We start from the raw sequence: 26505 nt of genomic DNA on the forward strand, positions 1-26505 counted from the left end.
TCTTTGCCAAGGACTCAGTGAGTCGGGGTTTAATCTTTGTCTAATTTCTGTCTACAGAAGTAGCATAGCAACAGCCTTAACCCAGCACTAGCCCAGCACTGACTGTAACCCAAAAGATAGTCAATTGTGGTCCTAAAATACATTATTTACAGGTATGTGGCTTTACATCTTTGACTTTACTGTCAAACAATGTGTCTATTAGCTCAAGTTAGGACGAAAATGTTATTAACAAGTCGGCCACTTCATAAAATGTTTTATGTATAAAAAAATAAATAGCCACCCCTTCAATCTCTTGTTTTGAAGTGTTCCAAGCCAAAGGGTATGTGAAAGAGATAAGTTACGACGCCGAACTGCAGTCAGGTCAAGACCCTGGTGAAGACGACGAGCACGCAGATGAGCTTCCCTGAGACAGTTTGTGCAGAAATACTTTGCAAACCCACAGTTTCATCAGCTATCTGGGTGGCTGGTCTCAGACGATCCCGCAGGTGAAGAAGCTAGATGTGGAGGTCCTGGGCTGGCGTGGTTACGCGTGGTTACACTTGGTCTGCGGTTGTGAGACCGGTTGGACGTACTGCCAAATTCTCTAAAACAACGTTGGAGGCAACTTATGGTAGAGAAATTAACATTAGATTTTCTTGCAACGTCTCTGGTGGACATTCCTGCAGTCAGCATGCCAATTGCACGTTCCCTCAAAACTTGTGGCATTGTGTTGAGTGACAAAACTTCACATTTTAGAGTGGCCTTTTATTGTCCCCAGCACAAGGTGCACCTGTGTAATGATCATGCTGTTTAATCAGCTTCTTGATATGCCACAGCTGTCAGGTGGATGGATTATCTTTGTCAAAGGAGAAATGTTCACTAACAGGGATGTAAACAAATGTGTGCACAAAATTTGAAAGAAATACACTTTTTTTGCGCATATGGAACATTACTGGGATCTTTTATTTCAGCTCATGAAACATGTTACCAACACTACATGTTCAGTATATTATAGAAAATATATATTCAAAATTCACCATGGGTCATCATCATTGAACTTGGTAAAGAGAGCATAAAGGTGCCAACTATTTAGTCTCTGTTGAAGACATCCAATTAATAAATGTCTTAATCCTTTCAAGTAATCCTCAAGTAATATTATACATAGTCCTTACTTTCCTTTTATTCATTTGGATGTCAACCTTTATTTACATCTTAAAGAAAGATAAAGAAAGAAAAACAACATTACAGAAAGGGTTTATTCAGTTTTTGCAGGTTGTATTAAGATTTTCACATGTTCTGAATCTGTTCACATGTTCTGAATCTGGCTGACTGTGTTGGCTGTAGCTAGCACTTAGTCTGAATCCTTCTCAATGATTCAATTGACTTAATGATTGTGAATCCGCCCTTAAAATGAGTCCTGACCAGGTTGGGTGTGTTAGAGATTACTCTTCGCTGAATGCCTTGATTAAAAAACACCTCTCGGCTGCCCCTCTTCCTGACAGACTCACCATAGCAGCGCTCATCCCTTTCCTCTCCTCCACATCATTAAAAAAAGCTGTGCTTAAATCCAAAACCTGAGCCATTTCTTCTCTGAAATTCTCCATTCATTTCTGTTCTGTTGAAAGGGAACTTGTATATAATTTGACATGATGTGATTTATATTTATAGCAAATCGGAACTACCTCAGGGGCAACAACAATAATCTATATGACAAGAACACAGAATTAAAAGGTGCCACAGGGTTGATTAGTGTATACATATGTGTATAATCCATAATGTGCACACATTTCACCGTTTATTTGTTGAATTAAAAGGATGTTTTCAGATAAATCAAATAACATAGATTGGAGAAAACTAAGTGCTTTCAACTTCATTATACAACCGCACAATAAAAAATATTAAGTTATGTAACAGTGTAGTTTTACATTCCCATCTTTTCAATAATCATGAATCTAATAATTATTCATGATTATTAGGAAATCAATCGGTTTAAGTGATGAAAAAAATGACTAACATTTCTGTATGACTAATTAACACTTCCCGTGATAAATGTTGGCAATATTAACTTAGTGACCGTCCTTAAAATTGCTATAATCATCAGAATTCAAATTGTCTTGAAATCTTCTTTTGTCAGGAAGAAGATAGCAATTTGTTCATAGTCCTCAGTGTATGTACCTGTTCAAAGAAAATACACTCGAACCTTCAAGAAAATGATACAATATTGTAGAAAACAGTTGGAAATAAGATTGTGGAAATAAGATTGTGTTATCAGCAGTGTGAACAACACGTGTGAATCATTGTGAATTATGTCCGAGGTCCTACCCAAAGACAAAAAAACTCAATTGAGAATTGTTTTGTCATCCATTCTCCATTCATTGGTTCTGCGTTCACTCCTCCATATTAGAAAGTCATTTGAAGTACAGTGCAATGTACAGGTCCTAAAGTGCACACAGTTATCATCCCTTTCTCTGATAAAATATAAAATGTGTCTTTCTTGGAAGAAAAAAAAAGAGGTCTGCCAATAATAGTTCCATTTACATGTTGGATTCACATGTCTTTGTTCAGTGGATGACAGTAGAACATACTCGTTTGTTTCGTCTCCTCCTTCTCTCTGGTCCACGATGTAGTGAAAGTGCAGTGTCGAGAGGGAGTACTTAGGGGAAGGGAAGGAGAGGGGGTGTACAGGCTCTGTCAGGTAGAGTATTTGATTTGGGATGTCTGTGCATTACAGGAGACACTGGTGAGAGTGGGAACCCCCAACCCCCCCGTGGTCGTCACAGCACCGTGGCTCTCCAGAAACATTGGATCCAGGCAAGCAACTTTGGCAGCAAAGAACGCATGGATACAGTGAAGCACGGCAAAGAGGTTTGAAAATTCCAGCTCCTGGGAAACAAAAGATAGACATTAAGTATTTAATTGTTTTGGTATAATAATACAAACAGAAATGGTATGAATGCACAATACAGTACATCGTTGTTCACATTGGTATCAGGTGATAATGGCTAAGAAAACATGATACAAATATGATATCTGTATCGGCTGATTTCACAGAGAGGATTTTACAGAGTCAGGGAGGTTTGTTACCTTGGCTTCAATAGCTTTATTGTCCTGATTTTGGAACAGAAATTTGATCTTGCTCTTCCCATCATCAGAGGACCCTTTCAGTTGGGAAAACTTGTATCTCCATAGCACTGCCTATATAGGGGAAGGAAGTAAATGTGGTTGGACTTGGTTTATAAGGAAGCTTATCTTCTCCAACTAAGATGGAGTCAAGCGTTACGGTAAACTAGCTGTTCAACTATCTATTTGATCCTGATTAGTCCTCTTAAATTAGCTACCTATAATTATCATATAACTGAATTGCAAAGCTAAATGATTCCCATAATGTTTTTCCACCTAACATCTGAAAATGTACCAGACAGTGCACTTCTAATAATAAGTCATAGCCTCGGCAGGAAACACAGTGTGGATTGTAGAGACACCTGGAAGATGACATCCTGTTGTGAATGACGACGGGACTCTCCTACAGAGTGATGATAAACTTCCTCCTAATTGTCAATCATTTTGTTTGGCCTGTCTAGAGAACGTGAAAGCGTCCACATCACCTTGTTCTAAACCGGTAGCCTGACTTTTCAACATTGGGTAGGTCGGTTTTAATTTGTGTCAATAGAGATCGAGCTCTCCCTCTGTATCACTGTCTGTCTTTTGAATAGAATGTACGTTTATTTGCCCGTGGTAAGGAATTTACACAAGTAAGATATGCTAATTAATTTATTCACATTCCATACAAAACAAGATATACATGTACAAAACACAATAGGAAGCAACACTCTTCCCCCTGGGGTGGCAGGGTAGCCTAGTGGTTAGAGCGGTGGACTAGCAACCGCAAGGTTGCAAGTTCAAAACCCCCGAGCTGACAAGGTACAAATCTGTCGTTCTGCCCCTGAACAGGCAGTTAACCACTGTTCCTAGGCCGTCATTGAAAATAAGAATATGTTCTTAACTGACTTGCCTAGTTAAATAAAGGAAAAATAAAAAGGGGCTCCACACAGATCTGAATCCTGTGAGTGCAGAACAAGGCCGGTCCTATCTGATTAAATTATTAAACATTCCCCACCATGTGTATAGTTTTACAATTGCCGTTTAAATATGAATTGTAATTTCATGCTTGTTTTGATAAACAATACCCTGCCTATCAGTAGTAGCCTAGGCTACTGCAAGACTCTCTGGGGAGAGAAAAATAATATGCCTCGCTGTGTAGGAATTAGGCCAAGAAACACAGAGAACAATATAGCTGTCGATGTGTCCTGTTTGTCCACATTATGTATTCTAGTGGAGTAGTTCTGGTGGCTCTCAGACTTGGAAAATGTCCAAAGTTGATGTACCAGTAATGTAACTTACCTTTGAAGCAGCATCGAAACAGACGAAGCCCATACTGAAGTCTACGGTCAGTCCCATCAGGTGGCTCTCCACGATGCAAGCGTATGTTTTACACTGTGGAGGGGAAACAGTGGAAGACGCTAGTCACTAGAGGCATATATAATAGACAGCATGATCTTCCACAGCTAAACGCACATAAATCAGTTGTTGTGAGAGGATGAGCAAGCTTGGCCTGTATAGTATAGTATGCCACTGGTTCTCTTTATCACTTATCGGTTTATCTCCTACCATTGTTTAAGCAGGATCAGCCCTCCCACATAGCTCTGCCTCACTCCCCACCCCTACCTAAAAGAGTTTGGTTTTGATTGGTTTCAAGTGACAATTTTGATGACAGAGAGCTTGGATGTTGCTTTGGGGAGCGTTGAAACCTGCCTGGAAATTGATTTATGAAAAAGTTCTGCCTCTCATCTATTGTGTACCTGTATTCTCTCCACCTCCAGGAAGGTAGCCATCTGAAAGGCCTTCTCCCAGATGAGCAGCTCACACTCCAGCTCTACGCTGTAGAACATGTCCTCCCCACACTCCGTTTGGACACTGAAGCAGTGCTTCCGCTTGTCCAAGAGGTCACTGTCCTGAGAGAACCATGTTAGTCATGCCTGCGTTCAATGCCAGTCACACATGGGTTCAATTGGTATTTGTTTTCTTTTAAATGCTTTGAGTGGTTTCATTGAGCCTGCCTGGAATGCCAGATGGGCGGGGTTTGTGCATTTGGGACAATTCTATTGGTTCCGTTGCTCCTGACAAGCTCAATCATAATCAAGTACAGTATTTTAAATGTTTCAAATATTATTTGAACCCATGTCTTGATATCATGCTGATAATGTGCACAAGCCACTCATACATTGGCTTGCGAAAGTATTCACCCCCTTGGCATTTTTCCTATTTTGTTGCCTTACAACCTGGAATTAAAATCTAAAAAATGGGAGGGGGGTTGTACCATTTGATTTACAGTACATGCCTACCACTTTGAAGATCCAAAATATTTTTGGGTTGTTGGATGTGTTCCGCTGGTGTACAGAAATCTTTAAGTCATACCACAGATTCTCAATTGGATTGAGGTCTGGGCTTTGACTAGGCCATTCCAAGCCATTTACATTTTTCCCCTTAAACCACTCAAGTGTTGCTTTAGCAGTATGCTTAGGGTCATTGTCCTGCTGGAAGGTGAACTTCTATCCCAGTCTCAAATCTCTGGAAGACTGAAACAGGTTACCCTCAAGAATTTCCCTGTATTTAGCACCATCCATCATTCCTTCAATTCTGACCAGTTTCCCACCCAGTCCCTGCCGATGTAAAACATCCCCACAGCATGATGCGGCCATCACAATGCTTCACTGGGGGGGATGATGTTCTCGGGGTGATGGGAGGTGTTGAGTTTGCGCCAGACATAGCATTTTCCTTGATGGCCAAAAAGCTCAATTTTAGTCTCATCTGACCAGAGTACCTTCTTCCATATGTTTGGGGGGTCTCCCACATGCCCTTCGGTGAACACTAAATGTTTTTGCTTATTTCTTTCTTTAAGCAATGCTTTTTTTCTGGCCACTCTTCTGTAAAGCCCAGCTCTGTGGAGTGCACAGCTTAAAGGGGTCCTATGGACAGATACTCCAATCTACGCTGTGGAGCTTTGCAGCTCATTTAGAGTTATCTTTGGTCTCTTTGTTGCCTCTCTGATTAATTCACTCCTTGCCTGGTCTGTGAGTTTTGGTAGGCAGCCCTCTCTTGGCAGGTTTGTTGTGGTGCCATATTCTTTCCATTTTTAAATAATGGATTTAATGGTGCTCCGTGGGATGTTCAAAGTTTCTGATATTTTTTTTTATAACCCAACCCTGATCTGTACTTCTCCACAACTTTGTCCCTGACCTGTTTGGAGAGCTCCTTGGTCTTCATGGTGCCACTTGCTTGGTGGTGTTGCAGACTCTGGGGCCTTTCAGAACAGGTGTATATATCCTGAGATCATGTGACACTTAGAATGCATACAGGTGGACTTTATTTAACTAATTATGTGACTTCTGAAGGGGCTTATTTAGGGGCTTCATAGCAAAGGGGGTGAATACACATGCACGCACCACTTTTCCGTTTTTAATTTTTATATATTTTTATTTATTTTTTAAATTTCACTTCTTCACCAATTTGGACTATTCTTGTGTATGTCCATTAAATTCAATCCAAATGAAAAAGCTATTTAAATTACAGGTTGTAATGCAACAAAATAGGAACAATATCAAGGGGGATGAATACTTTTGAAAGGCACTGTATACTGTACTGTATGCAGATAAGAAATTCAGTGATACACTAAGGGGACGTGACAGACATTGGCTGGAATTCAATCAACATGCATTTTAGGACTTCAGAAAATCTGTTTCACATTTGTAATTCAATGTGTTATCGGCGGAGGGACAAAGCTGACAATACATATAGAAATAACCAGTTATGTGCACGGCGCAAATGACCAGCTCACTCAGTATGTGACGACGAACCTGGCTGAGTGAGAAATGAATAAGCGGAGCTGCTGTTGCTGCTGTGAGGATTTCAAAATCAAGTGTCAACTCCCTCGTCCCAGCCGAGACATGCTGCTGTGCATACCAAATGCACTCGTGAAAGAGCATTGCAGAAAATGTCAATGATACCAGCCAGAGTTTCAGAAAGTATAACTGCTTCCAATAGCAGCACTTTGAGTTTTACTGCTTTGCACTGTCATATGAAAGCGAAACCAGTGGTCAAGAAATTGATCAACTCCAGCCTTGCAAAGACGCAATGTGCGTAGAAATTGTGCAATATCCACACATTCTACGTCACAACTCTTGCCATTAAAATGACAAAGGACACATAGCACAGATCTTTTCTCTTTTTCATGTCATCTTTCAAACACAGACCCTGACATTTGCTACTCAGCACTTTCTAAATACAGTACCTCAGGCGTAAAAGTTGTTGACATACCTTTAAAACTTTACACATGATCTCATACACAGTGTAGCTTTTCTCTGCCCTCGTCCAGTCCCATGTGGTCACCTGCAACATTACACATGAAATACCCTTTAGTCATCTATTCAGATGGGTTCCTTTGAAATCTTTTTGAAGTGTAATTACATTGGTCTGTTTCAGTTTCCTTCACTTTAATCTTTTATGTCCTACTTGCACACTCTGTGTTCCCATTTTCACACTTGTTACGGGTTTGTTTTTTCTCTCCACTCCGATGTTGGTTAGCATGTTAGCACGATAGCTGAGGTGCGCACTGATAGGAGTCACCTGTGCTGGACCAGCTGGTTTTTAAGAGCTGCTGACCTAGTGCATCAGGGGAAAGGAGATGTTGGGAGAGCTAAACCTGAGGTAAGATTTCCAGCTCAACCACTTTAGTTAAGAAAGAAGCCTCATTTTTTATGTTTCCCCTGTTTGTTTTGCTCTATATTCTCTTTACTCCCTATCCTAAGTTGGTGTGGGTTTTTCTTTCTGTGCTCTGGTGTGGTGATGAGGTCATCCATTTTATAAATGTTTTTCTCCATGGTGTAAGGGCCTGAATAGTGAGCTTACAACAGTGACCCATATTCTCCATATTCTCACTGGCAAACTCACAGGTGTGGTGTAGCTGCAATCTGTATTGAAAAGTGCTTACATGCTCCAACAGATTTGTTTTCATGTTTGAGGTGTTGTCCTCCAACAACCTCTCTCTCAGCAAGGTCAATGGACCTCTGACCAGTGGCAGTCAGTGCCGTTTAAGATGAGGGAGGACGATTATTATAATTTTTTTCATGACCTTGGCCTTATTTCTATTACAACATATTGGATGACTGTCATTCATATTCCATTCACCCAGTTAAATGTAACAGCGATAGGTTTAGGCTCTAATTTCCCCTACACCCCCATACTTATCTGGTGGACCTCAGACCAGATCCAGACGCAGAACGGGGTCAATACGGACAGCGGGTCCCCCCAAAAAACTAGTTTGAGCATCGACCCCTGGTATCATATAAACGCACACAAGACATGGAAGAATGCATAGAATTGCAGGAAATAAGCTGTAATAAAACAGAAAAAAAATCTCAACTACTCACTATATTTCATGCATCGCAGTGCTAACTAGCTGTAGCTTATGCTTTCAGTCCTAGATGTATTATCTGATCCTTTGATTGGGTGGACAACATGTCAGTTCATGCTGAAACAGCTCTGGTTGGTTGGAGGACGTCCTCCGGAAGTTGTCATAATTACTGTGTAAGTCTATGGAAGGGGGTGAGAACCACGAGCCTCCTAGGTTTTGTATTGAAGTCGATGTACACGGAGGAGGACGGAAGCTTGCTGTCTCCCGGCAAACCATGGTACTACCCTACAGAGTACTGTTGAGGCTACTGTAGACAATCATTGCAAAATCCTGTGTTTTCATCAATTATTTGGTGACGTGATTATATTAAGTATAGTTTTATCTAAAAAGATAACTTTTTAAATGTTTGCATTTTTATTTTTATGAAATCTAGTGAGGAGGATGGTCCTCCCCTTCCTACTCTGAGGAGCCTCACTGCTTCTCACATAATGTCCAAACACTAGCTTGTTCGGACTGAAACCCGAGAGACTCCTGAACAAACTCCTGTGCTGAAAATAGCACTAGAGGCATCCCTTCATCCCAGTCTTTCTCGAACTCAAAGTAGTAAGCTCTCAACATTGACTGCAAAGTCTGATGAAATCTCTCAAGAGCGCCTTGTGACTGGATGATATGCACCGGAGGGGCAATGGGTAACACCCGACTTCTGTAGCACTTGCTGGAAGATCTTTGACATTACATTTGAACCTTATTCAGACTGCACTATCTGAGGATATACACGTTGAAAAGGTTTCACAAGGCCCTTAACAATACTGGGAGCCATGATGTTTCTCAGTGGAATGGCCTTGGGGAAACGAATGGCAGCCCACACGATGGTGAAGAGAAAATGGTTACTACTCGTTGCTTTGGGCAAAGGACGAACACAGTCCACCAGAACCCTGCTAAAAGGTTTGTCAAAAGCAGGGATAGGCTACAAAGGTGCCACAGGCAGTGTTTTGTTCGGTTTAACAGTCAGCTGGCAAATGATACATTATGTTTCAGACCAGGCCAGAAGAAGTTACGCAGGATACAATCACACATCTTGTTCACCCCAAGATGGTCTACCTTACTTCCATCATGAGCCAACCTCTGTATCTCTTGTCAGAGTGTAACTGGAACGACAATTTGAGATACACTGGGACTATCGTTTGGACCAGAAGTGGCTTGAGAATGCCATTTCCTCATCAGAACACCATCTCTGTCAAAGTGACCCATGAGAACTTCATCAAACTCCTCCTCTGGATGTATCTCAACAAAAAGACGGGAGAGGGAAGCATATTTTCTCTGTTCAGCAATTAGCTGCTTCCTAATTCAACTGTAGGGAACCTATCTTCTTTCAGGGGTCCTACTAACTCGCTCACCTTTGGGGTTTTCAAAGGAGAGGTCAACTCAGGAGGTTTACTGAAATCAGGACCACACAAAGGTCTCAGACAGATTAAACATGGTGGAATCGCTGACATTCCCGAACACTAGACTTGCTCTCTGCAATCTTCTTAAACATAGCACGTGTAACAGCAAAAACTGGGAACTGGGAACACAGACAAAGGCAAAACACCCTCCAAACTGAAGGATTGGGCTGCCCCAGTGTCTCGCAGTATTTTCACCGGCTGCTTAGTATCATCGCCACTCTGAAGAGACACAAACCCATCAGAAACAAAAGGTTCATACGCAACTGATAAAAGGTCTCGCTGCACACTCTTCTTGTTCTTTTCTGTATTCTAACTCAAGTTCCCTTTTCTTGTACTCAAACTTAAATGTCTGTTGCTCTAATTTAGCCTTTTAGTTCCTACTCCCGCAGTGGCACGTCTTCAGGGTTTATTCTACCACCCTTTTCATCAGCCTCTCTCTGAGAGTATTTCCTTCAGTGCCAAAGCAGCATTGAGTACATTTTCAACCACTACTTCTGGATGGACAGATAACACACTGATGTCATAATGCTTTGCAATGATGATCAGATTCGCCTTCGTACAGTTAGATTTTATTTCCCAAGTTGGGTCTTTCACAATGCTTCCGAATCAAAGTCACTGGTTTTCTTTTTTTTTTCATGTGTGTTTTATGCAACTTTCACACCGATTTCTTATAACCCCTATGTTGGTTGTCAGTGACAGAAAGTCTACAACAAAAAGTTCTATGCTATTGGGCTGTTGAAGCTAGGTGCACCCGAATCAGCTGCCCTGCGCACCGGGTAGGCAACTTTTGCCATTTAACAATTTCATGTTTCTGAAGGTACAAACTCTGCCTTGACTGTCAACGAATACAGCAAAGGGCTGCTGTTTTTATGGGTGAGTTCATGCTTAAGTTCAATACTTTAGATTGAACACTTTAATAAGCCACAAATTTGAGCGTTCTTCCTATTTCCACTCAGCGCTAAAACAAGCACTGCCGCAGTAATGAATCAGTAGGAAAGTGTATCTATAGGCTTGCTCTTTTTTAATATCGAGGAATATTTCACTTTCTCTGTTCATAGGAGTAACAACATGAATTTGTGCATGAGGCAGAAATAATGTGGTGCGCCTGGAGTTTCACCATCAGCTGAAAGACGATGTCCCTTTTTTGGTCAGTGTCAGTGGAGGAAATGGAGAGTGGAGGGATGTTGAGAGGTGGACCCTCAGTCTGCTGCTCTCTCCCTACGCTGAGACTGACCATCAGATAAAGGCACCATCAGCCCTGTAAAATGTCATTAACATTTAAATATTTAAATGCTCACTCAGCTGTGCCTCACAAGTAATACAACAATGGATCTATTACCAGTGTGATCATATTGTTTACCTCAAATGTTGAAATATATATTTTTTAAATGGCCCAAACAACAATATGTTGGCAGACAATATGCGGTGATAACACATACATATCCCAACCAGAAGCCATGGATTACAGGCAACATCCGCATCGAGCTAAAAGATAGAGCTGCCGCTTTCAAGGAGCGGGAGACTATTCCGGACGCTTATAAGAAATCCCACAATTCCCTCAGACGAACCATCAAACAAGCAATGCGTCAATACAGGATTAAGATTGAATCCTACTACACCGGCTCTGACGCTCGTCGGATGTGGCAGGGCTTGAAAACTATTACGGACTAGAAAAGGAAACCCAGATGCGAGCTGCCCAGTGACGCGAGCTTACCAGACGAGCGAAATGCCTTTTATGCTCGCTTCGAGGCAAGCAACACTGAAGCATACACGAGAGCACCAGCTGTTCTGTTTGACTTTGTGATAATGCTCTCGTTAGTCGATGTGAACAAAACATTTAAACAGGTCAACATTCACAAAGCTGCTGGCCCAGACGAATTACAAGGACATGAACTCAAAGCATGCGCGGACCAACTGTCAAGTGTCTTCACTGACATTTTCACCTCCCCCTGACCGAGTCTGTAATACCTACATGTTTCAAGCAGACCACCATAGTCCCTGTGCTCAAGGAAGCTAAAGTAACCTGCTTAAATAAGTACTGCCCCGTGGCACTCACATCGGTCGCCATGAAGTGCTTTGAAAGCCTGGACATGGCTCACATCAACAGCATCCCCCCGGACACCCTAGGCCCACTCCAATTCGCATTACGCACCAACAGATCCACAGATGACGCAATCTCAATCGCACTCCACACCGCCCTTTCTCACCTGGACAATTGGAAAACCTATGTGAGAATGCTGTTCATCAGCTACAGTTCAGCGTTCAACACCAGAGTGCCCACAAAGCTCATCACTAAGCTAAGGACTCTGGGACTAAACACCTCCCTCTGCAATTGGATCCTGGACTTCCTGACGGGCCGCCCCCAGGTGGTAAGAGTAGGCAACAACACGTCTGCCATGCTGATCCTTAACACTGGTGCCCCTCAGGGGTGTGTACTTAGTCCCTTCCTGTATTCCCAGTTCACTGACGACTGCATGGCCAAACACAACTCCAATTATTCCAGTTATTCTTATTGTGTTACTTTTCAGTCCCCTCAAGAGACTGAAAAGATTTGGCATGGGCCCCCAGATCCTCAAAAAGTTCTACAGCTGCACCATCGAGAGCATCCTGACCAGTTGCATCCCCGTCTGATATGTCAACTGGTCGGCATCTGACCGTAAGGCGCTACAGAGGGTAATGCGAACGGCCCAATACATCACTGGGGCCAAGCTTCCTGCCATCCAGGACTTATATAATAGGTGGTGTCAGAGGAAAGCCCATAAAATTGTCAGAGACTCCAGTCACCAAAAGGCTCCTCAACAGATTCTACCCCCAAGCCATTAGACTACTGAACAATTCATAAAAATCGCCACCAGACAATTTACATTGACCCCCCCCCCCCCCCCCCTCCCTCTTGTACACTGCTGCTACTCGCTGTTTGTTTGTTACCTATGCATAGTCACTTTGCCCCCACCTACATGTACAGATTACCTCAACTAGCCTTGTACCCCTGCACACTGACTCGGTACCGGTGCCCCCTGTATATAGCCTTGTTATTGTTATTCTTATTGTGTTACTTTTTATGATTGCTTTTTATTTTAGCCTACTTGGTAAATATTTCCTTCTTCTTGAACTGCACTGTTGGTTAAGGGCTTGTAAGTAAGCATTTCACGGTAAAGTCTACACTTGTTGTATTTGGCGCATGTGGCAAATCAAGTTAGATTTGATAATGTATTGGGCCTCTAGCTTACTGCACAAACCTCATTGCTACAGTACTGTTTTTAATTGCTAATGTTGCAATTAAAAACAAAATCTCAGCAGTAAATCACGGCTTGCATTTTAACACAATGTGATCTTGAAAAGGTTGGTGACCACTGTTCTAGAGTTTTCCTTGTTAACACTATCAACGGTTCCCTTTACTGTTGCAATTGTGATCTAATCAACGCAATATTAGCCACTTTCAATACTGAAAGATCCCTCTCGTAGGCCTACGTTGCATTCAGAAACTATTCAGACCCCCTTGATGTTTTCCACATATTGTTACGTTACAGCCTTATTCTAAAATCAATGAAACTATTTCCCCCCCTCGTCAGTCTACACACAGTAACCAATAATGACAAAGTGAAAACAGGTATGTAGACATTTTTGCAAATGCATAAAAAATTTAAAAACAGAAATATCGTATTTACATAAGTATTCAGACCCTTTGTATGAGACTCGAAATTGAGCTCAGGTGCATCCTGTTTCCATGGGTCATCCTTGAGATGTTTCTACAACTTGATTGGAGTTCACCTGTTGTAAATTGAATTGATTGGAGATGATTTGGAAAGGCACACACCTGTCTATATAAGGTTAACAATGCATGTTAGATCAAAAAGCAAGGAATTGTCCGTAGAGCTCCGAGACAGGATTGTGTAGAGGGACAGATCTGGAGAAGGGTACCAAAAAATGTCTGCAGCATTGAAGGTCCCCAAGAACACAGTGGTTTCCATCATTCTTAAATGGAAGAAGTTTGGAACCATCAAGACTCTTCCTAGAACTGTCCGCCCAGTCAAACTGAGCAATAGAGGGAGAAGGGCCTTGGTCAGGGAAGTGACCAATAACCCGATGTTCACTCTGACAGAGCTTCAGAGATCCTCTGTGGAGGTGGGAGAACCTTCCAGTAGGACAACCAGCAGCACTCCACCAATCAGGCCTTTATGGTAGAGTAGCCAGACGGAAGCCACTCCTCAGTAAAAGGCACATGATAGCTCGCTTGGAGTTTGCCAAAAGCTACCAGGACTCAGACCATGAGAAACAAGATTCTCTGGTCTGATGAAACCAAGATTGAACTTTTTGGGCCTGAATTCCAAGCGTCATATCTGGAGCTAAACTGGCACCATCCCTACGGTGAAGCATGGCTGTGGCAGCATCATGCTGTGGTGTTTTTCAGCGGCAGGGACTGGGAGAATAGTCAGGATCGATGGAAAGATGAACCGAGCAAAGTACAGAGAGATTCTTGATTAAATTCTGCTCCAGAGTGCTCAGGACCTCAGACTGGGGTGAAGGTTCACCTTCCAACAGGACAATGACCCTAAGCACACAGCCAACACAACATAGTAGTGACTTCAGGTCAAGTCTCTGAACGTCCTTGAGTGGTTCAGCAAGAGCCCGGACTTGAACCCAATTTGAACATCTCTGAAGAGACCTGAAAATTGCTGTGCAGCGACGCTCCTCATCCAACCTGACAGAGCTTGAGAGGATCTGCAGGGAAGAATGGGAGAAACTCCCAAATACAAGCTTGTTCCGTCATACCGAAGAAGACTCAAGGCTGTAATTGCTGCCAAAGGTGCTTCAACAAAGTGCTGAGTAAAGGGTCTGAATACTTATATAAATGTGATATTTCAGTTTTTTGCTTTGTCATTATTTTGCTTTGTCATTATGGGGTATTGTGTGTAGATTGATTAGGGAAAAAACTATTTCATCCATTTTAGAATAAAGCTGTAATGTAACAAATTGTGGAAAAAGTCAAGGGGTCTGAATACTTTCCTAATGCACTGTACATTAGGATAAAATAGCCACACTAGCCACGGTTAAAACTGTAACTTAAAGCAGGTACAGGCTGGAAGTTGCACAGAATTTTCAGAACTTTTAAGTTTGCGCTTTGCCGACCTGAAATTCGCTCAGTGCCCCAAAAAATGAGAAGGATCATTGCCCACTAGGTTTACCTCTGAAAAGACAAACTAAAAGAAAAACCCACAGCAACTTATTATAGGGAGCACAAACAGAATATGGAACAAAACAAAATGAGGGAAAAACCTAAACTCACTAATGTGGTTGAGCTAGAAATTGGACCTCAGCTGATGTAAGGGGTAGCTGGGGGCTCCTCTGGGATAAACCTACATCTATCTCAACATCAATCTCACTTTATATTTTAGTTTAATACCAACAAAACAATTGTCATAATAACTAATAGTCTGAGTTGTGGATATAAACACAATTACTGATATGGTTGACATAACATAATAATACTGATGGGGTAATAATGATCAATCAAATGAAAGGCAAAGGGGCCACAGACGGTCATCAATCAGGTGTGGAATTATAATTGTTGTCCAGCTGGATACATGTACGGTTTAATAGACAATAACAACGGTGGAAAATGTGTGTAGGACTCATTATAGGCTGGACAACAATGTACACATTTTCAAAAACATTTGACACGTATTTTCAGAAACTAGTTTAGATACATTTATGTGGTAACCTTTTTTATTACAGCCCGGTATTTACCTGGAACTGTAAGTACCAGAAAGTATCCATTGTTGACACATAGTTTCAAAGTGAAGTACCAGGTAAGTACCAGTGGTGGAAAAAATACCCAATTGTCCTACTTGAGTAAAAGTAAAGATACCTAAATAAAAAAATGACTCAAGTAAAAGAGAAAGTCACTGAATTAAAGACTACTTGAGTAAAAGTCTAAAAGTGTTTCGTTTGATATATACTGTACTTAAGTATCAAAAGTGCGGCAGGTAGCCTAGTGGTTAGAGTTGGGCCAATAACCGAAAAGTTGCTAGATCGAATCCCCGAGCTGACAAGGTAGAAATCTGTCCCTGAACAGGCAGTTAACCCACTGTTCCTAGGCCGTCATTATAAATAAGAATTTGTTCTTAACTTACTTGCCTAGTTAAATGTAAAAGTATAAATCATTTCAAACTCCTTATATTAAGCAAACCAGATGGCAAGATGTTCTTGTTTTTTAAATTTATGGATAGCCAGGGTCACACTCCAACACTCAGACGTAATTTATAAACAAAGCAATTGTGTATAGTGAGTTTGCCAGATCAGAGGACGTAGGGATGAACAGGGATGTTCTCTTGATAAGTGCTTGAATGGGACTATTTTATTGTCCTACTAAGCATTCAAAATATAACTTTTTGTACTTTTGGGTATCAGGGAAAATGTATGAAGTAACAAGTACATAATTTTATTTTGGAATGTAGTGAAGTTGTCAAAAATATCAATCGAAAAGTACAGATACCTAAAAAAAAATAAAGTAGTACTTTAAAGTATTTTTTACTTAAGTACTTTATGCCACTGGTTAGTACCAGCTTAAAACAGACTGTAAAATAAAGTGTTACTTAAGTACTTTATGCCACTGGTTAGTACCAGCTTAAAACAGACTGTAAAATAAAGTGTTACTTAAGTACTTTATGCCACTGGTTAGTACCAGCTTAAAACAGACTGTAAAATGAAGTGTTACCGTTGCTACTAAAGGGAAATTAGGATATAAAACGTACAGGAGGTGCTGAGAACTTGAAGAGTGAGGAACCCCTCAAGGCAAGGAACTGTGATGAATACATTCGGTCCTGAACGGAGTCCTGCTCCTTCTCATCTACCCAGCCCATGTAGATAATCTATCAGAGAAAGAGGTGGGGATATAGATGGGAGAAAGAGCGAGATGGAGGGAGAAAGAGAGGGAGAGAAGGAGTGGAAGAAATGGAAATGGTGAGGGAGAAAAACACTTTTTGGGGAAAAGGGAAAGGCAGCAGGCATCAAGTCTTTCTGCACTTATCTCAGTCAGGAGAATTGCAGCGAGCCACAGTGGAAATGTTTGCTTGCATTTCTCTCTCTCTATGGACATCTTGATGGATGAAAACACTGAGTGAAAGATTCAGGACCAGCATGAGCAGTCGGTCTCTTCTAATGTACTTTAATTGCCATGACGAAACGGGATGTCAAATGATTACATGCTTTTGTCATTTGGGGGCTGGAGATGGATTAATTATAAAAACAGTTAATTCACTATCCATGTCTAGGCTGATGGAGGGATTGTTGCTGAAGTGAGGACCAAGGGAACTCTCTGTTGTCCTCTCTTCCTGATGATTTCTCTTTGCTTTGAATTTATGATGCAAACATTCTCCCTCAATCTGCAATAGTTGCCACTGGCACTGCCAGTCTCCCATGGCCTTTCTGTGGACTCTCAAACCTGGTTGGAATGAATGAATGAATGAATGACATTTTATTTTCATGTCAAATCGCCAGTTGGCAACCGATACCTTACGGGATTAATTGACAAACAAACATGTCTTTCACAGTGATAATTCTTCCAGTGTTCTGTGCATTCAGGTTGGATTGACATTCAGAGAGCCTTCTAGTACAGTAAATCGTGTAGAGTGTAGACGAATTGGATGAAGCATCTTTCGGGCATCGTCTGTCATTTTTTTAAAACCTTGAAACTGTGCTTGAAAAAAATGCATTGAATAAAAGACCATGTCATGACAATTTCAGATCAATGGTGAGGATTATTTTGTAAGGTATAAATAGTAGTATTAGTAGCAGGGGTGAAAGTATATTTAATTTCTTACCGGTACGGAACACCCAAGTGTACCCCAACAATTACAGAGGAGCCTACTCTGGAGGATATGGCCGACGTTCTCCTTTGGTGCCAGTAAAATAGGCTACTGTTTGCTCAATTAAGTTAATTTTGATAACTAAAAGACAGATTGGATCTCTTTACAGCAATAGCGATTTGCTTTCCAAACAGTTGTTCCACAATTGTATTTTTAAATATTGCAATATTCCTGGCTGGGTCTCTCTGCTCTTCACTGACAGTCGCAGCGCACACTGGCCAAATTGTGGGCCCTTCCAACTGTAGGCTATGCGATTTAAAACAATCAACAGCTCTTTTTGTCTTTCTTTTTTTTAAGCGAATGATTCTCTGTGGCAAAATCATGCTTTCTGGAATAGTTGCCCATTTTGAATAACGTGATATTAATTTCTGTATAGAAAGGAGTAAACTAATTAGGCTATACAATTTGGGCAATTTAATTTAAAGCTTAGCTTCCCCTAGCCTTATGGACACAACGCCTACTGTATGCCTTTTTAACGTGGCTTAAACATAGCCAGTCACTTAACAAAGGCACTCATGTAGGCTACCCGTGCACATTCGTTCACTCACAAAATAATTACAGCATCCAAAACCCAACAGTGCACTTTGCACTTGCAATTTGATGAATGGAAAGAGATATTTGTTACAAAACACCTACGTGTAGTGTAATGAAATTCTGCTATGTCTCGATCTCGGCAACGTATCTCCGCCTAGTCACAAGCGTCTCAGCCACTCAAGATGTAAGTGTTCTCCTTAAACCACAACGCAATTTTGAGTGTATACCACCCGGTTTCCAGTCAATTCACAAATTGTTAGTGTGTCTGATATGCAGTAATGTTAACTAATAGGGTAATAGCCTATAGTTTTTTGGGCATGTTGTATTAATTGTGATAGGCTCATGTTTTACCGGTCAGGTACCCCCACTATTTATTTTACTGGGATGATGTACAGGACCATACTGCCTTACTACTACTAGTAGTAGGCCTAGTAGTAGTAGGAGTAGTAGTAGGCCTAGTAGTAGTAGTAGTAGTAGGCCTAGTAGTAGTAGTAGTAGTAGCTGCTTACCTGTTGATTAACTGGGAAGTTTCTGTTTATCTTCTTCACCTGTAAAAGCAAACATTAAACTCATTGCAACATAATACACAAAGATTACATTTGGTAGCACTTGATTTTATAATCCAGAGACTATTATTTATGTTGGGAATTTAATACTATGGAAATAGTAACCTCTTACTCACTGGTTAGTTTCACTGAAACACCATTTGTTGGCTGTATAACATTTCATTAAGTATCATCATACCAGTATAATATGCTCCTCTTTGAGAAGCACACACACTCAGTCTAGCATGGGCCCACCAAAACCAACAGCTAACTCTCTATTTACAACATTCTTATGTTATCCCCACAGACATAAAAGAACACTGTTGAAGTGAAACTACTTAATGTATTCAATGTATGTAAATTGCTAAATGGATAGTCATTTCAACAAGGACCTGAAGCTGTTCCAAAAAATTCTCTCTCCCTCTCTCTCTCCCTCTTCTTTACCCTCTCGCTTCCTCTTTCTTTCTCTCTCTCGCTCCCTCTTTCTCTCTCTCTCTTTCTTTCTTTCTTTCTTTCTTTCTTTCGCTCTCACCATCTGTGAGAAGTAAAAGCTAGGGAGCTACAGAGAGAGCGAGAGCGAGGAATGGAGAGAGAGAGAAATGTAAACATTCTGTTAGATAACGGGTATTAGCAGCTCTGACTGGGGTTCAAATACTATCTAAAATCTTTCCAATACTTTCAGTGTTTTCTCTAGCCTACCTAGAGTGCCCGTTTTGGGACTATTCTATTGGTCCTTTAAACCAGGCAAACTCAATCAAGCACAGAAGTATTTGTAATGATGTCAAAAAGTATTTGAACCCAAGTATCTCCTAATCCACACCACGCTCTCAATAGAACTCTCTCGCAGGAACAGAGAGAGCACCAAATTCTACCTGGCCGGCCTCCCCACAAAGTCTTCCCATGGAGGAGGGTAGCTATAACATTTTCATTTTCACAACATCTCATTTCCAAAATGGTACGTTTCTACAGTGATCCACGAGAGGAGCCAATGTTTATTTTTTCAATGTTATGGTGAGATTGACCTTTTATTCTGGGACGGAAGACCCTATGCAGTACTAGACCTGTCCAGTGCCTTAGAAAGACGTTGGAAGTCTGCCACAGACATGTCTACTAACTCATGTTAGTGTTGCAAACAATGAGCAGATCAGCCACTGTAAATAATTCTTCATTTCTCACTTACCAACCAAGCTTCCATTTTTAGAGAGACTAATATAATCATATCCAGGTGACAACCTCTTCCATGTGTCTTGGTACAGTAAGAAGTGGGTGGGGAGCAAATTGGTGGCAGCCAAAAAAAACACTGTTCCACACTGTACAGTAGTGACAGTGACTTGTCAGTATTATGCTCAGTGTGACCCCTCACTTAGTCCACTCCACATTATCCCATTCCCCATTCTCCCTAACACTGCCCCTAGGCTACATTATAATTTCATTTCTTAGAGGTTGCTAATACTATGCTAGGTGTTGATGCTCTTTACTACATTCCGAACCACACTCTCAGCAGTACTCCAAACCACCCACCCAGGCCAGAAGGAGGATTTTATCTGAGTGGGAGTTAGCATTAGCCAGTGTCATGACAGTCCACAAGAATCCAAATAGATCAGGTTTGCAATGAATAACTTCAATCAGACCCCCTCTCAACCGCAGAGGGAACTAATGTTGATTGACAACTTATATCTTGTAAATCAAGGGGAGAAGATGCAGGTATCCCTCTCCAAATTTACCAAAAGAATGTGCTTTGTCTCAACAGACCTTTTTTCTGCTGAAACTCTAACACGTTTAAAAGCAACTACTTAAACAATATTTCTAACATAGAACGTGGGGAATGGTCAGAGGCGTTTTCTATAGAAAACTAATGTTATTTTGTTTGTTATTTTGTGATGTCATTACAAATGTTTAAAAAGGAAAGACTGTAACGTAGTGTATATGCTTTCTAAATGTACAAAGTTTCCATACTATGCATTGTGCATGTAATATGAACAATTGTGAAAGTGTTTTTGTTAAGAAAGGGATGTGATTTGAGATATATGTTTGTTATAACTGTGCAGAGTAAGTAGTCACCGCCCCTGAGTGAGTTCAGAGAGTGTGTCATCTTGATGGAACTGTCCATTTCGAACAAACTGTATAACATGATGGGTTAAGAAATTGACATACTAGACCACAAAAGCGTCAAACTGCAGCTGCACACTTGAAGTGGTTTGAACAGTGAATCTCAATACGAGGTAGAGATGATAAACTCACCTCCCGGACAATCACTGGTCTGATTAGCTGTCCCAAGTAAAGTATCTTCAAAAGCGAATTTAAGTGGGGCCATTCTACTACTCTGCTCAAACCATCGTATTACGCGACTCTCATCACACCACTTGGAACCATCGACACGGCTGGCTAGCCTATCTTCAAAGAAGCATCTTCGAGAGCGAATGGAAAGAAAATAAACTCTGTAGTTTTGTACTTCCTCGCCTGATCTTTACCAGGTCCACTTACTCATTAAATACTAATGGACGACATGGTATTCATTTGGAAAAATCTTCTTTGGTGCTCAGAGATAGCAACACTAAAAACAAAACCTCTAATTTGCTTTCTGTCAGGAGGATACAAAGTGAGGACAGTCCAACCATACAGAGCTGACTGGTACACACACATTCCTGACCCTGTTTGTTGAGCACTATCCATCTGGAAGTAAAACAAAGCACTATCTTGTTCCCCACACACCCAGCCAGAGAAAGCTTTTTCCAAGATGTCCAAACAGAGAAATGGAGCATAGGACACAGTTGCTATCTCCAGAGTTCTTTTCAATTTGCTTGCCACCTCTCGGCATTATTATTATTGCATAATGCATCATTCTGAATTATAGATGATACAAATGCCTAGTTAGCTTGGGGTTATAAGTGTATGCCGTTGCTGTCTCCAAGAGCCAACTCTGATATTGTGACCTACGGCTCTAAAAAATAAGTGGAAATGACATTCATATATATAGAGTATGTGACTTATATGATACATTTGACACATTTATTGATACAGTTAGCTGTTTTTCCCCCATTACAATCTTGTCTCATTGCTGCAACTCCCCAACAGGCTCGGGAGAAGTGAAGGTCGAGTCATGCATCCTCCGAAACGTGACCACTAAATCCCTTTTACAGCCACACACAATCCATATTACTGTAGTAATACAGTGCTCTATTGTATTTTTCAAAACAAAACCTGTTGATATTGAAGGCTATGGAAAATCTACCTATCTTACTCATGTTTTTGCCTTCAGTTTGATTGTACTCACATTGTGCTTGGTGAGAGCGGATATGTTAGTTGTGATTGATTGGAGCCAATCTAGGCAGTCTTCAGCAGCGGGGCACGTGATAACCCCACTGCAAACCCCATCCACAGCTATGACTTGAAATGCATTTCTCCTATAGAAATCAGAATCACTATACATTCAAGAGAAATAAGTAACAGTCAAGCAAGCTTTGCAGCAAAACTGCCAGTGTCTGACTTCTTAATTTGAATAATCGCAAGGTATTTACAGGAGACAAGTCATTTTAACACAGAGTCACCAAAGTCCCTTACCAGGGGACCCCTCTCAAATAGCAGAGGCACCGGAGTCACTGAACCTTCAGCAGCAGTGACAGTGTGCCAGAAAATGGCCCATGACTGCATTTTTACAACAAGTGGTCTCCGGTCCCCCTGCTGCAGCACAGCACTCAGCTTACTGTACCTGCAGACGTCAGAGCCGGGGACGTGCTGTGACAGACGAGAGTGGAGGAGAGGAATAAGGCGCAGGTCCACCCATCTCTTCTCCCACCGGAGCCCAGGGGACGTGGGCCAAGATGAGCAGGACAGTGTGTCCTGCAGGAGTTTATACACACAGAGAATGGAACACCTCATGGTTTGGCACTTCATATAGTATCTCCCATGGCTTACTAATAAGGCCCTGCCCCGCCCCCCTTTCGGAAAAGCTGACCACGACTCCATTTTGCTGATCCCTGCCTACAGGCAGAAACTAAAACAAGAGGCTCCCACGCTGAGGTCTGTCCAACGCTGGTCAGACCAAGCTGACTCCACACTCCAAGACTGCTTCCATCACGTGGACTGGGACATGTTTCGTATTGCATCAGATGGAAATATTGACGAATACGCTGATTCGGTGTGCGAGTTCATTAGAACGTGCGTCGAAGATGTCGTTCCCATAGCAACGATAAAAACATTCCCAAACCAGAAACCGTGGATTGATGGCAGCATTCGCGTGAAACTGAAAGCGCGAACCACTGCTTTTAATCAGGGCAAGGTGTCTGGTAATATGTCCGAATATAAACAATGCAGCTATTCCTCCGCAAGGCTATTAAACAAGCTAAGCGTCAGTACAGAGACAAAGTGGAATCTCAATTCAATGGCTCAGACACAAGAGGCATGTGGCAGGGTCTACAGTCAATCACGGACTACAAGAAGAAACCCAGCCCAGTCACGGACCAGGATGTCTTGCTCCCAGGCAGACTAAATCACTTTTTGCCCGCTTTGAGGACAATACAGTGCCACTGACACGGCCTGCAACGAAAACATGCGGTCTCTCCTTCACTGCAGCCGAGGTGAGTAAGACATTTAAACGTGTTAACCCTCGCAAGGCTGCAGGCCCAGACGGCATCCCCAGCCGCGCCCTCAGAGCATGCGCAGACCAGCTGGCCGGTGTGTTTACGGACATATTCAATCAATCCCTATACCAGTCTGCTGTTCCCACATGCTTCAAGAGGGCCACCATTGTTCCTGTTCCCAAGAAAGCTAAGGTAACTGAGCTAAACGACTACCGCCCGTAGCACTCACTTCCGTCATCATGAAGTGCTTTGAGAGACTAGTCAAGGACCATATCACCTCCACCCTACCTGACACCCTAGACCCACTCCAATTTGCTTACCGCCCAAATAGGTCCACAGACGATGCAATCTCAACCACACTGCACACTGCCCTAACCCACCTGGACAAGAGGAATACCTATGTGAGAATGCTGTTCATCGACTACAGCTCGGCATTCAATACCATAGTACCCTCCAAGCTCGTCATCAAGCTCGAGACCCTGGGTCTCGACCCCGCCCTGTGCAACTGGGTACTGGACTTCCTGACGGGCCGCCCACAGGTGGTGAGGGTAGGCAACAACATCTCCTCCCCGCTGATCCTCAACACGGGGCCCCACAAGGGTGCGTTCTGAGCCCTCTCCTGTACTCCCTGTTCACCCACGACTGCGTGGCCATGCACGCCTCCAACTCAATCATCAAGTTTGCGGACGACACAACAGTGGTAGGCTTGATTACCAACAACGACGAGACGGCCTACAGGGAGGAGGTGAGGGCCCTCGGAGTGTGGTGTCAGGAAAATAACCTCACACTCAACGTCAACAAAACTAAGGAGATGATTGTGGACTTCAGGAAACAGCAGAGGGAACACCCCCTATCCACATCGATGGATCAGTAGTGGAGAGGGTAGCAAGTTTTAAGTTCCTCGGCATACACATCACAGACAAACTGAATTGGTCCACTCACACTGACAGCGTCGTGAAGAAGGCGCAGCAGCGCCTCTTCAACCTCAGGAGGCTGAAGAAATTCGGCTTGTCACCAAAAGCACTCACAAACTTCTACAGGTGCACAATCGAGAGCATCCTGGCGGGCTGTATCACCGCCTGGTACGGCAACTGCTCCGCCCTCAACCGTAAGGCTCTCCAGAGGGTAGTGAGGTCTGCACAACGCATCACCGGGGGCAAACTACCTGCCCTCCAGGACACCTACACCACCCGATGTTACAGGAAGGCCATAAAGATCATCAAGGACATCAACCACCCGAACCACTGCCTGTTCACCCCGCTATCATCCAGAAGGCGAGGTCAGTACAGGTGCATCAAAGCTGGGACCGAGAGACTGAAAAACAGCTTCTATCTCAAGGCCATCAGACTGTTAAACAGCCACCACTAACATTGAGTGGCTGCTGCCAACACGCTGTCATTGACACTGACCCAACTCCAGCCACTTTAATAATGGGAATTGATGGGAAATGATGTAAATATATCACTAGCCACTTTAAACAATGCTACCTTATATAATGTTACTTACCCTACATTATTCATCTCATATGCATATGTATATACTGTACTCTAGATCATCGACTGCATTCTTATGTCACTAGCCACTTTAACTATGCCACTTTGTTTACTTTGTCTACATACTCATCTCATATGTATATACTGTACTCGATACCATCTACTGTATGCTGCTCTGTACCATCACTCATTCATATATCCTTATGTACATATTCCTTATCCCCTTACACTGAGTATAAGACAGTAGTTTTGGAATTGTTAGTTAGATTACTTGTTGGTTATCACTGCATTGTCGGAACTAGAAGCACAAGCATTTCGCTACACTCGCATTAACATCTGCTAACCATGTGTATGTGACAAATAAAATTTGATTTGATTTGATTTGATGTCAACATCCCAAGCCTATTCATGATTCATACGGGTAGATGTAGATGCAGCAGAGGCCATTGTGGAACTACTGAATAATTGTTTTGAACTTTTCTCTGGCCCAGTGAAAGAGTGAGAAAGAGTTAGAGCACCCGGACTGTCACCGTCTGCCTGTGAATACCACTGTGGAATAACAGCATACTGGCCATGTTTCAAGAATTGCAGAGAGAAGAGATATGGCTGAAAGTTATGTAGAAATGAGAATGTTGAACTGTACCGTGTTGTTAGGATGATAGTTCAGGTGTAAGCCACTGTCGCATAGAGGGGAGGACGTTCCACTGCTCTGGTCACTTGGAACACCTGGGAGTAGAATGACATTCAGAAGTTATTAAAAAAAAGTAATATTATCGCTTCTTCAGCCTTGGTACAATGTTCACTGGAACTTTTCTATCTAGCTCCATTTCAGGTAATAACAATATTCAAAACAACTTTTATTTCCAGCTCTATTTCCATAATATACCAAATAACAGTCCGACGATGCATGAATCATCATATAATCCATGTGTAGATGGAGAAGGTTCTTTCTCTAATCTTGTTCTCATTTCCTCTCATCACATCCTTGGTGAAAATAACACAATTTCAGCTCTGATATTTCTTTGGAGGTTTCTAAGATAGGCGTACATGTGCAGTCTTCACAGAGGGGCAGTTTCAGAAAAGCTGGCGTCTTCTTCAAGAAAGAAACAGTCAGAGTGACATCCTCTCCGGCATTTCGCAAAACCTGCACCTGGAAAGGGAAATGAGGAGGATTGTCAACACTGCCATTGGACTTCTTAAAGTCTTAAACTCATTTCAACCACGTACTTGGATGACGGATGTAGTGCAAATTCCCTTCTTTAGAGCAAGTAGATTAGATATTGGTTGAAAACCTGGGAGATTTATGCGGCCTCACGCATTTGGGAGGTTGAAACATACAAACTGGGAAAAAGGTATGAAACTGATCTTACGGGTCCCACAGATGAGGTAGAAAAAGTGAAACGAGATAAGCTGGCGGTGCAAGTGTTGCAGCTTGCAGTGAAATATGAGATATTAAGTTGTCAGCTTCTTACCACTTCCTCGTGGCGATAGCTCCGAACATTGATTCCATTTATCTAAAAACAAACAGTCTTGTGGTTAGCAACAATGATATCAGATCCATTAAACTGAGGATGTGCATAATATGCTTTTA

The 26505-nt window shown here is 42.1% G+C and overlaps 1 protein-coding gene across 3 annotated transcripts in view; it reads right to left on the reverse strand.

Moving 5' to 3' along the window:
- Positions 1-1268: 1268 nt before the first annotated feature.
- The window catches only part of LOC115102962 (gamma-1-syntrophin), a 60473-nt gene continuing 35236 nt past the window's right edge, over positions 1269-26505 (reverse strand). Inside the window, exons 8-19 of one of the 3 annotated variants that reach the window (XM_029623447.2) lie at positions 26387-26428; positions 25962-26064; positions 25558-25640; positions 22551-22681; positions 22116-22245; positions 18806-18844; positions 16650-16766; positions 7354-7425; positions 4839-4991; positions 4381-4473; positions 3064-3174; positions 1269-2862 (exon numbers count right to left, since the gene is read on the reverse strand). In XM_029623447.2, the coding sequence (XP_029479307.1) occupies positions 2671-2862; positions 3064-3174; positions 4381-4473; positions 4839-4991; positions 7354-7425; positions 16650-16766; positions 18806-18844; positions 22116-22245; positions 22551-22681; positions 25558-25640; positions 25962-26064; positions 26387-26428 (1266 nt within the window). In that variant the 3' untranslated portion in view covers positions 1269-2670. The remainder of the gene's footprint in view (positions 2863-3063; positions 3175-4380; positions 4474-4838; positions 4992-7353; positions 7426-16649; positions 16767-18805; positions 18845-22115; positions 22246-22550; positions 22682-25557; positions 25641-25961; positions 26065-26386; positions 26429-26505) is intronic. The other 2 variants (XM_029623448.2, XM_029623449.2) reach the window with 2 other exon arrangements.

This window comes from Oncorhynchus nerka, linkage group LG20 (genome assembly GCF_034236695.1).
Source record: "Oncorhynchus nerka isolate Pitt River linkage group LG20, Oner_Uvic_2.0, whole genome shotgun sequence".
NCBI classification, from domain to species: Eukaryota; Metazoa; Chordata; class Actinopteri; order Salmoniformes; family Salmonidae; genus Oncorhynchus; species Oncorhynchus nerka.